This window comes from Enhydra lutris, unplaced genomic scaffold (assembly GCF_002288905.1).
Source record: "Enhydra lutris kenyoni isolate GAN:26980312 unplaced genomic scaffold, ASM228890v2 scaffoldscaffold3, whole genome shotgun sequence".
NCBI lineage: Eukaryota > Metazoa > Chordata > Mammalia > Carnivora > Mustelidae > Enhydra > Enhydra lutris.
In genome coordinates this window covers 41658831-41671279 of record NW_019154087.1, presented here as the reverse complement: position 1 = coordinate 41671279, position 12449 = coordinate 41658831, and the positions used below count along the sequence as shown (strand labels likewise).

At 43.6% G+C, this 12449-nt stretch overlaps 1 protein-coding gene across 3 annotated transcripts in view; it reads left to right on the top strand.

The window, feature by feature from the left end:
- The window catches only part of LOC111153808 (AF4/FMR2 family member 1), a 125677-nt gene that overhangs the window by 76752 nt on the left and 36476 nt on the right, over positions 1-12449 (top strand). For 2 of the 3 annotated variants that reach the window (XM_022513065.1, XM_022513056.1), the window contains exons 5-7: positions 3322-3408; positions 4373-4409; positions 7746-7797. In XM_022513065.1, coding sequence (XP_022368773.1) covers positions 3322-3408; positions 4373-4409; positions 7746-7797 — 176 coding nt within the window. Of the gene's footprint in view, positions 1-3321; positions 3409-4372; positions 4410-7745; positions 7798-8065; positions 8069-12449 lie in introns of all 3 variants that reach the window. The other variant, XM_022513073.1, reaches the window with a different exon arrangement.

Here is a 12449-nt window from a genome sequence, read left to right as displayed (position 1 = left end):
ACTCTCCACCTCTAAGCCAACATCACTTTGATGGGTTTTTCCTTACCTGGAAATACATGAAAGTGAATGGTTAATGCAGGCAACCAGAGGAGTATTTTCATTTGGAAATTGTACAGAAACCAGACAGAAGGCTGTCCTGGACTGAGAAGGGGCACAGGACTTTGCACAGCAGAGACTTGGAGTCTGTGCCCCTTCTTTTCTCCTCTCTTTGGAGCTCCAGCTACATCATGTGTACTGCCTTGGGCCTCGGTTTCCTTGCAAGTAAATTGAAGGCCCTGGGCTAATAGATGATCTCTGGCGTGTGATCTAGCTCCCCCTCTCTTGCTGATCCAGATATTTTCCTCTGCCTCATGGTTCTTGTTCTTCTCTTGTACGAGTAATCTATGAAGATCGCCAAGAATCCTAACGCAAATCTTTCTGATGGGCAATAGAAGCAGTAAATAGTTCCCTAACAGAAAAAAAAAAAAATCAGTCGTAGATGATACTATTTGGTTCTCTGGTGGAAATATTAAAAATGGAAGTGTTTTAATGAAGGGGAGGGGTGGCCTGTATTTCTGAAAGCTAATGGGGGTAAGGAGATACCAGATAGACACTACTAGAAACTAGGAATTGGTCCCATACGAGCTTCAGACAGGGCACTGTGCCCTCATGTCCTCAGTGTGTGTATGGAAACAGCTTGTTCTCCCCTTCCAGTGTGATCGCCTGGGCAGCCTCCTGGGAAAGTCAGTGCAGTCCTCGGGGACATGACCTCGGTGTAGCCTCCCAGTGACGCTGTGACAGTCAATGGCAGCACTAGCGTTCATTCATTCATTTATGCAGCAAATGCCCACTAAGTCTCAAATACTTTCCTAGGCACTGGGGATTCTGTATGAAGAAGACTTGAGTTCTTGCTCTAAAGGGGATTGTGGGGAAAGATAATTATGTAATAAAAATGTCAGGTATTGCTAAGTACTGTGAGTCCTACGGCAGGTGAATGAAGAGGAAAGAATGCAAAAAACCTTTGAGGTGGGAACAGGTCAGTATAATAGAAGAGCATCAGGAGCTAGGTGGTGTGTCTAGAGCAGAAGGAGCAAGGTAGAGAGTGAGAAGCTATAGCATCCATGGTGCCTAGAAGCCAAGACTGAGGCAGGTGTAATGATAAGTTATTGCTAAGGCAGGTAGCGAATTCCTGGCCTTGCATGCAATTGTGGGCAGCCTCCTCGCCTTATGGCCGCGATTCTCCTAAGGCCTAACTCCCTCCAGTAAGCTAGGCATTTAGGGAAGTATATAAATTCTTTCAGACTTTTGGCAAACAACTTAGGGCCTGAAAGAGTTTATGCACTTTCCAACGGCCTAATTTAATAGCTGGGGCAGCCTTGGGCATTGTGAGTACAATAGACATTTTCTGGGAATAATTGGTGACTAAAAACCATAGATACCATTGGGATTCTAAAGAAATTCTTGGAAAACGAAGAGAGGGGATACTTTCAAACACTTCAATTAATTGCATTTTTACATTGTAGCAATATAATGATCCCATTCCTTAAAGGATAGTAAAATAAACAGCAGGGAGCTCTCTTTGGTGCAGTATTGAAATTCTTGAGAAACTAGACTTAATTAGAAGTTAGGATGCTTTTAATTTATTAAGTACTTTCTATGACCAATACAACACTACATAAATTATCACCCCTCAGGAAAATAAATGGTCTTAGTTCACCTTTCACTGAGAACAGGTGCCAGAGGGCTCAGGCACCTTGGGCTCCCTGGGGCTGGTAAGGATCAGAGTTCAGATTCCAGTCTGGGATTTGAGGACAGAATTCTTCCTTTGTGCTGCACAAAACAGAGGGTTAGTCTGTGGGCAGGGGTATGTCTTCACGTTTAGCAAAAATTAAGAAAGCTAGCCTCGGAGACTTTGCTTATCCCTGTGGCAGGTCACTTATGTCTGTCCTGGGGTGATAGCAGCCCAGAGAGTGGCTGTGGGGAAAGGCAAGGGAGAAGGTGCAGAGGTTGGGAATGGAAATACTGCTAGAGATCCATCTCCAGTTGTTCAAGGATCAGGTGGCATTTCTGTGGTAATGGAGAGGTTGTCCGCACTCTGAAAAGAGTGCAGTGTTCTGTAATATACCGTGTTGTACAAGTGAAGTAATTCAGCACAGTCTGGGGTCATCAGCTTGTTGGTAGGAAGTTGCCTGTCCATCTTTAAGCCAGTTTCCCAGGCAAGTGTGACACATGTGGGAATGAACTTCTTGCTGTTAGAACGGAGGAGCAAACCCATGCTCTGTGTTCTCAGCCATCAGCCTGATCTAGTCATTCTGGCTCAGTTTTCTCATCTATAAAAATGAAGGGGTTGAGGGACACCTGGGTGGTTCAGTCGGTTAAGCATCTGTCTTCAGCTCAGGTCATGATCCCGGGGTCCTGGGATTGAGCCCCATACCGGGCTCTCCACCCAGCAGGGAGTCTGCTTCTCCCTCTGCCTGCTGCTCCTCTTGATTGAGCTCTCTCTCTCTGACAAATAAATAAAATCTTAAAAAAAAAAAAGTTGATATGAATGATCTTCAATGCCATTTTAGCTCTTTACCAAAGTGTGTGTGTGCGTGTGTGAACACACACATGCATGCATGTATTTGTGATTACACATGTTTAATCTGACCCGTTTTCCCCGTTTTTTAGCAAAGTGGACTGTTAGGTCATGAGTGTGCTTAGAAAAGAAGAATTCATGTCAAGATAAATATATTAATTTGTGAGGGAGAAATCTTGCCTCCATGAAAATAGTGAATAGAAGTGAAACTTCTATTACTGGAAAGGGAAGGTAATTTTTTAAGGCCCCTTCCTCCAAAAAAAAAATTTGTATGTACTAATAGTGTGTATCAGGGGAGGGTCAAATCCATTAAAACTCTCCCAAGTGGAACAAGTGACCTGAATTACTTGTTTGCTTAAGTCAAACAGGAAAGTTCTTCTTCCTTTGAACTTAAATAATTCCAGGAAATGCAATAAAGAAGCTGAAGGAGAAAGAAAGCATTGAGTAGAGACTCCATGCTCCCAGTTACATAAGCTCTGTTAATACCTGTTACTGTTTATATGCTTTATACAGTGTTAAGACCGTTCATGTTCTGTATTCTTGATTTTCTTCTTTGGACTGATTTCTGTTTGGTGAGTTGGAGGTTTTCAGCGTTTGAACATAACCCGTTAAGTAGCAGTCTTTTAAAAAGTAAAATAACTTTTAAGATTCCACTTTTTATTTACCACCAGTGCACTTTACATTAGTTTAAAAAGTTAACTTATGTAGCAGTAAGTGTTCTATTTATAATTTACTTTTCCTTTCTTTTCCAAATCTCTTTCCAGGAAATGACCCACTCATGGCCGCCTCCTTTGACAGCAATACACACGCCTAGTACAGCTGAGCCCTCCAAATTTCCTTTTCCCACAAAGGTAATTCCTTCCAAGTACAGCAGGCACTGTATCCACACCTGTTGAAAGTCTGAAGTATTGTTGTGAGCTAGATTAACCTAGTACTGACTGTTGAAATCTTCACAGATTAGGTTAAATTTGCCACTAATTTAGCTTCTTAAAGTGCTTCATAATGTTTTCAAACACTTCACTCTCCAAATTAATGTGAGTAGGAACATCTTATATATATTTGTACAAGGTTTTATAGCTTATGAAAGTTTTTGGGGCTTTTCAGTCAATTCTCTCATTTGAGTCTTCTTACTGAGACATGGGAAAACAGAAGTCCAGGGTAAGTAAGCAAGGTAGTTGTCTGATTCCTCATCTGGAATTTAGGTACATGTGTAACACGTAGATCTTAGACTTCTCATGCCTCCTAATTTTCTTCAGGTTTGCTGTGATCATCTACGTTAGTGCTGGTTTTAATAACAAGTGGATCAGTTGCTGACTTGCATGTTTCCGTTGAAGTAGTTTTGAACAGTGTGTTTTAAACACTCCCATTTTCCTTTGCTTATTTGTACTTTGGGATAAGCTTCAGGGTATAGAATAGCACCTTCAGATCTGTGTTCTGTCCAGGTTGGTATACATGCATACTCTTAATATATCATAGCTATTTCTTTCCATGAAACTGTTTTCAAAAGAGGTTATATCTACCCAGACCTGAATTTGTCATATTAGATACTTTACATATTTTCTCATGATAGTTTTTTTTAATGTTGTTCTTTGTTACTGGCTTTAAGGTAAAACATTATACTTTGTGGAAATAAATAAATAGATGTTTGCTCAACACCCAAGGAAAAATAAGTTCTAGGTAAGAGTAGAAGAAATAAGTAATAAATAGAAAAAATAAAACCTATTTATCAGTGTTCATCACAGTTAGCAGTGATGCAGCCTTAGATTTATAAACCTTAATATTTTAATAACTAGAGATTTTTTTTTTTCTTTCTAGGATTCTCAGCACATCAGTTCTGCAACCCAAAACCAAAGTAAGTGGAGCTTTTATTGCATTGGAGACCAAAGCAAAGTTTTTGTTGTTTTAATATAAAAAAAAATAAAATGAAAAATAGCCCAGCACACATGAGGGCTTCCTGTTTTGAAAGACTAGGAAGGGAGCACAAGCATAAAACCGTTCTTTAGGTGGAATTTCAGATTGTTTCAAAGAGTTAATGATGATGTCCTAGTAAAGTACTTGACAAATATAATGTGTCATAATTGTAACAAATACAGTTACTGATCTATCCACACATCATGAATGTGACTCTGAAAGCAACCCAGAAATGGTATATAGAATAGATTGGGGTATTTTGTGTGGTTCTTGTGTTTTTTTCCTAACAAAAGTAAGAAATTTATATGAATAGAGTACATAGCTGCTGCTGCTGCTTTTTTTTTTTTTTTTTTTTAAGATTTTATTTAATTATTTGAGAGAGAGGTCATGAGAGACAAGCAGGGGGAGGGACAGAGGGAGAAGCAGGCTCCCCATGGAGCAGGCAGCCTGATGTGGGGCTCGATCCCAGGACCGTGGGATGTTGACTTGACCTGAAGGCAGATGCTTTACCGACTGAGCCACCCAGCCGCCCCCCCACCCTTTTAAAAGAGTTTATTTATTTATTTGATGGACACAGAGAGAGAGGGAACACAAGCAGGGGAGTGGGAGAGGGGGAAGCAGGCTTCCCACTGAGCAGGGAGCCTGATGCTGGGATCATGACCTGAGCCAAAGGCAGCCGGTTAACCACTGAGCCACCCAGGCGCCTCTGCAGTCATTTAGTTTATTAGTATATGGTACGTGTCCAAGTTCTGAAGTATTAGTCTTCCAAAATAATAGGACAACGAAGTAGGGTATGTATGTATGTTGGGAGAAGGTTGCACAGAGGTACTCCATGGAGATGACTCTTCCTCAAATCTCCCCACCTCCTTCTATTCTCTCACTTACATTTTTTCCCTGAATTTTTTACAGTTTAAATTGCAAGGATATGAGGAGAATAGAAAAGATGAGGAAAGCATGAAACAGAATATTCTTTCCTCTAGAGCAGGGGTGGGCCCACCATATCCTGAGATCTATCCTGAGAGTTGATCTGTTCTGCAGCTCGTTTTTATAAAGAAGGTTTTCTCAGGACACAGCCATGCCTGTTCATTTATTATTATGCAACAAGGTACAGCATGCAAAGTCTGAAATATTTGCTGTCTGACCTTTATAGAAAAAGTTTGCCATCCTCTGCTCTAGATACCGAATGAGACCTGAATTTCCCCCAAACGCAGAGAAAGAAACCTGGTCATCTTGCCATAGTATTGTAAAAGCGGCAAGGTAAAATTAACAGAAATTAATGGCTTCTTGCAGAGATGGAGGCATCTTTTTCTCTCAGCATCTTGGCAGCCTCTCCAGAGACAGATAAGCAGTGGAGTGGCACAGGGCTCTGCTGGATGGCTGGCTCAGTGTCCAGGCTTGCTGTATGCCCCTTTACCCCTTGCTGTCCCCGCTCCCCATTTGCTAGGGCTGTCTGGCTGGTGGATCATATGCCTCCCACTGGGTTACAGCTTTGATGATTGCTGACTCCTGGTTTAGAAAGACCTTTTAAGCCTTTAAATTGTTTGATTTCCCCTTTTAGCAAAATCTAGCTGAAGAGGAGCTGGTAAGCACTTTCTTGGTGGAGGATGGGTGGCCCTCTCGGCCAGCAGGTGGAGTAGTGTGGGCCCATCTCTCCTCGCTCCGAGGCATTTTCAGAACCTGGCACGTCTCCAGTGGGTCTTGGCTCACTCTATCTATGCTTATCCTGTGGTTTTTTCATGCTGCTGCCACTCTGTCTGTCCATGTTCCGGGGAACCTTGTTTATTTTGTGAGAGTGGGGCCTAGTTGAACCCTGGAGAGGTCTAGTTGTATGTTGGGTGAAGAGAGAATTATCCTAAGGTTTTGGAGTCTGCTGAGAATGAAGTACACCTAAGGACAACCAGAGCCTTGTGGCGCTTCACACCCAGTGAAGACCGGTATATGAGAGTCCCTGTGAGTGAGGAGAACAGTGACCTTAGCCCCTCCAGTTTGTAGTAGCCCTGAGGGGAAGCATTTACAAACACCATGTAAGAGCTGCTGCCACCGTGAGGATGAAGTGATTAATTGCAAGATCTCCACATGACACTTTGGGAAATTTCATTCAACCCCCGGCTAAAAGGCTCCCGGATTTCCATTCCACTTCCAGTTCCCTATTACATCAAGCCTAAAGCAGCTTCCCAGAAGATAGTTTGTTGCCTTCACGGTTAATATTGCCCGTTCCCTTCTAGGGAAGCTCCTAGGTTCTACCAGGTGGCACCACTAGTCTTTCTGAAGAGTCTGTCATGTCCCTGTTACTGGTGGTGTGTCATTGCCAAACACAGTTATAACTTACTACCCTGGCATTCAGTGCCCTTTAAATCTGACCTTCACCTGTCTTCCCATGGTATCCACACATTTTGCACCCCATCCTTTACCAAGTCTGTGCCATTTTAAATCTTCCCTCTTCTAAGCCCCTGCTCGCACTGTCTCCTGCCTGAAGGCCTTCCTCCCCCTCTCCCTTTGGCTAGCATTCTGTCAGAATCTCCCCCATCTTTTGTGACACAGTTCATTTTGCTCTTTGTCTGACTTGCCTTCTTTTAGTCACAACCAATAGAGAGACCATTCTTAGATTCCCGAGACAGTTCATTTATGTGGTTAATTTGTGTGCTCCTCTCACACTGCCGCCATTGGAGATATTTTTGTGCCTATCACATTCCTCAGTCACTTGCGAACTCATTGAGGATAGGGTCGAATGCCTTGCACATCTTTTGTCTACGAGGCAGTATGAATAAGTGAATGGGGGCAGGTGTTGAATAATGGGGGGACAGGTGAGAGGGAACTCACACTCTACAGAGGTCAGAGGCCGCAAAAAGGAAGTGCTAGTAAATCACTGATAGATGGGGAGGGGCAGATGAGGTGGGAGTGAGAGCAGCCCTGTCCTGGGGCTTCCATGGGAGTTCCCCACTGCCAGCTGACATCAGAGAAAGTCAGGTCTCCAGCGTATAGGAAAGTTGCCAGCCATGGGGTAGGATGTGCTGCCAGCAGGGCTAGGATTTTTCGATTCTGAGCAAGTCGTCTTTCTAGAGGTAACATAAGTGGTATTCTATAATGGTGAGATTGTACCAAGTGCAGTGTGTATAGCAGGCACCATGGTTGACTGAGTCGAAGTAGACTAAGTGTTCAGGTGGAAGAGGTGAGGACGGGGGGTCAGGGGGACAGCACAAAAAAAGGGGGATTTATAACGAATAAACTCAAGAATGTATCTCATTGTGCTGCTCTGATCATTTTCCTCCCCTCACAGAACAATATGATACATCTTCAAAAATCCACACTAATTCTCAGCAGGGGACATCGTAAGTAAAATGCTTTTGTTAATTAAAAGTTTATAACGTGACATCATTAATTTCCCATGTAAATCCATTGCTTAGATTTTTTCCTACTGCTTTCAAGTAATGACTTTCATAAACTACCGCTGCATTATAAAACGAAGCAGTGCCCTACATTTGTGCCTGGATTAAGTTCTTCTGCTGAAGGGTCAGGTACCACAAGAGAGTTTGCTAAGGGGTTTTCTCAAAAGAAAAGCATTTGAGCCATTCTTTACATATTAACTGTGGAAAACAGAAGGTCTTAGCGTTGTAAATTTCAGTCTTAAATAGCTTTTGCTGTGGAAAACAAATTTTAGGGGTGTGTACAATTTGAGATTTTTTTTTTTTTTGCCACTTTTTTGGCCTAATTCTAAGTAATAAAGAACGAGTCCTGTTGCCCAGCTGTTCTTTATTAAGGCCAAGTAAGTCTAGATACATTTGGGGTTTTTAGAACAGTTTAAAGTACATAATAAAGGTTTTTAAGTCAGCGATTGAACCCACATTGTCATTTCTTGATGGTATTGAAGTAATACTTATTTCTTTTCATCCGACTGCCAAAGGTTTTTGAGAACAAAGTGATACTCCTTCAGTATCTAATTGGTCGCTGCCCTTGAGCTGCCAGCCTCCCAGGATGTCAGGGTAAAGCTCCACCTTGGCTCTGGGCGCCACTGGTTCCGTCTATCTCGGAAGGGCTCATTGCTGGGGGCTGGATATTTTGAAAAACTGTGTCCTCGAGGCAGAGAGCTTGTTTTATCTTTTAACCGTGACTGAATGTGGGACCCGGTTAAATCACTGCTCCCAAGCACCAGCTCCTCGATGTCCTATTTCACTTCTCTGTTGCAAAATAAGAAAAAGAGAACAATATGGCGAGATGTTTTTTATAAAGATTAATTTATTACAGTTTGAATGATGGACTTTTTGGTGCATGTAATAAAACTTACTTCATTTGTGGTACTGGCACATGGTGAGATTTTTGCTTCTTTTTATTGTCCTTTACCAGGAAAAAACAAAAAAGTTTTTAACCCTGTGTGCCTTTTCTTTCCTTTTTCCCCTCTCTTTCTTTCTTCCTTCCTTTTTAAATGTTACTGGCTCTTGAATTCTGGAATAAGGAGGAGCTTTGTTAAACCATTCGCTGGCTGGGGGAGAACAGAAACTGTAGCATGAGGGACCGCAATTGTAGTGGTTCTGTGGAAGCTCGAACTTCCCCCAAGGTTTTACACCTTGTGCTCTCTGTAATGATTGGTAATAAAGCCCTTTAGATGGTAAAAGGCCTTTTACCTTCAGTGTCTTTTGGAGCAGCAAGGAAGGAGGGATTGAAGAGCTTGCATCCCCCTTTGCTGGAGGAAGAGAAGGCAGGGTTCCCCACGGAGCAGTGTGTGGAGGCAGCAGCACGGAGAGAAGGCAGCGGTCTTGTCCTTGAGCCTGTGGGGAGAGGAGGAAAGGCCACTGGATGGGAGCGGGACCCAGGAAGCAGCTTCAGACCTTGCAGGCCAATGTCACACCCTCTCACACCCATTTCCATCAGCTTTCAGGCACCAGGAGTTGGTAGGGTCTTGGGCCATTTTCTGTGCTGGTTTTGCTCCTCAGAGAGCCGGGCCGTCCTCCTTCTGAGTTCAAGACCTGGACTCAGAGGTGCCTGCAAGTGTGTGACAGCCCTGCTTCTGTCTTCCGACATAGATAGTGCTTTCTTTACAGAACTGTTCATTTGCCATATATAAAATCACCTGGAAAAGAGTATTTGTTATGATCCTAGGAGACCGAAGGAGGGGAGGAAGGCCGGGCCCATGGAGGTGAAGAGGAAAGGGAAGCATGACCGAGGAAAGTGGTAGCGGGGCTCTGGAGAGAAGGAGGGGGCTCTGGTTGTGGTTGGGTGGGTGGGGCTGCCGGGATGGATCCCGGAGCTTACCTCTGGGGAAAGGAATCACTCCTGTGTCCTGATTAGTTTGGAAAGTGCAGTCCTGGTTTCAGACTTGGTATGTCCCATCTGTTAGTGCTCCTTGGTCAGTCTGATCTAGTGTCAGTGTGAAGGCTTTTGGACGTGCAGTGAAAGTATGTGAGTGGCAGAGTGCCAGAGAGATGGTCTCATGCACTTGGAATGTCAGGGCGAAAAAATGTTCATTTTGGGATCTGTGTACTGTGGTTTTAAAAAACCAATCTAGGTCTTAATGCTTTTTCTTTCAGTTGCTAGTAGTTGGGAATCCTTATAATATTGTTCTCTGGACTTGGTTCCAGGTGACTTGGAGATCTTTCCAAAAATTGCTTCCACTCCTCCGTTCGGGGCATAATTAGTGAACGCATGCCGTGTGCCCGGTGCTGTTCTAGGTACTTGGAAGCAGTGGCCACTAAGATAGAATTCTTGTCTTCTGTGTCTTGTAACTTAATGTGGTGGCATGTTGTACAGACTAGGTGCTGCGATGGTGACAGGCTTGGGGAGCAAGCAGTTCTTTTGGGTGGTGGCGATACTTCCAGGAGGGAGGTCAGGAAAGGTCTCACAGAGGAGGTGACATGTGATCTGGAGTCTGAATGATGAGAGAGGGAGGCAGAGAATTTCTGCCACGTCTAAAGGGGCTTGATAGATCTTGCAGCAGGCTCTGAAGCCATTTGAAAACATCAGGAGTCGTAATTCTTACAGGCAGTGACAACTTTGAAGTAGTTCCTTTGCCTTTGCAAAGCGTGGTTTTGAAGGAGCTTGTGGAGGTCCATTTAAGTCTCACATTTGATCGTAACTGCTAATTTCCTGCAGTAAGTGACTGTAGACTAATTTAAAATGGACTGAAAGATTGAATACGGATTTTTTTTTTTTTAAGATTTTATTTATTCAACAGACAGAGATCTCAAGTAGGGGGAGAGGCAGGCAGAAAGAGGGGGAAGCAGGTTCCCCCCTAAGCAGAAAGCCTGACTCAGGGCTCGATCCCAGGACCACAGGATCACGACCCGAGCTGAAGGCCGGGGCTTTAACCCACTGAGCCACCCAGGCGCCCCTGAATAAGATATGTTTTAATTCACCAACAATCTGTTAGCCTTGAGGGCAGTTTGTGCATTCCACCCACTGTGGGATGCTGGGCTATTAAATCCACAAGATGTGGTCTGTTTCCATAAGAATGTGTATTCTGTCCTACCCTGCAAAGGACCTCCAGAGCCTGCCAGAAACTTACCCGTTTACCCCCCTTACAATCTCTCTTCCCCCATATTCTGGTATACTTCCCATTGTGGCCACATTGGCCTCCTTGCTTTTTTTCTTTGCTTTCCTTTCCCCTTTACTTCCCACTTTCCTTTTTTTTCCTCTTTCCTTTCTTCTTTCTTTCTTCCTTTTTATTGATTTTATTTATTTGAGAGAGAAAGAGAACACAAGCGGGGGTGGGGTGCAGACAGGGAGAAGCAGGCTCCCCACCGAGCAGGGAGGCTGATGTGGGGCTCCATCCCAGGACTCTGGGATCATGACCTGAGCTGAAGGCAGATGCTTCACTAAGCCACCCAGGCGCCCCTCCTTGCTGTTTTCTGTGCCCCAGTCACTCTACCTTCTATTCCTGCAGTGGATGCCATCCCCTTACCAGTGTACACTTCCCTAACTGCCGCATGTAGAAAAGCAATACTCACACCCATTTTACTCTTTTATTCCCCTCCATAGGCTTTTTACCCATTGGGAAAAAATATTTTAGTTGTTTATTTCCCTTTTCACTGGGAAAGTATATATTTTATTGTTTATCTCTTAGACTGTGTCAGAAGGCAGGGATTTTGTCTGTTTGTAGAGTTATATCCACGGAATCTAGAGCAGGGCCTGGCATGTAGTAAGTACTGAGAGTAAATGTGAAAAGAAGACTGTCGCACAGATAATTCATTAAATACATGTATAAACAATACTAAATACATGGGATTTCTAGCAATAATTTTTCTAGGTTTTTCCTGGTTGTCCAGTATGTCATTCTTGCACTAATACCTTATTTGTCATACTTACTATTTATTTATTTATTTATTGACAGACCACAAGTAGGCAGAGAGGCAGCGAGAGAGGGGGGTGGGAGGGAGGGAGAGAGGGAGAAGGAGAGGGAGAGAAGCAGACTCCCCACTGATCAGGGAGCCCGATGCGGGGCTCGATCTCGGGACTCTGAGATCATGACCTGAGCCGAAGGCAGAGGCCCAACCAACTGAGCCATCCAGGCACCCCTGTCATACTTATTTTTTTAAGTAATCTCTCCACTTCACATGGGGCCCGAACTCGCAACCCCCAAGATCAAGAGTTGCATGCTCTACCAACTGAGCCACCCCTGTTAAGATTACTGATTTAATCTTACTTACTAACTTTAGATTTCCCCTTGTTTATATTCTTGTAATTTTTCTCATGTTCTTATGTGACCTCAGATAATCTTCACTTCATCCATGGATTTTATTTTATTTTTTTTAAAAGATTTTATTTATGTATTTGACAGAGATCACAAGTAGGCAGAGAGACAGGCAGAGAGAGAGGGAGGCAGACTCCCTGCTGAGACCCCAATGTGGGGCTCGATCCCAGGACCCTGAGATCATGACCTGAGCCGAAGGCAGAGGCTTTAACCCACTGAGCCACCCAGGCACCCCCATCCATGGATTTTAAATAGTCTTTTACACCTGTGACAATTTTTACTTTATCGACCGAAACCTTA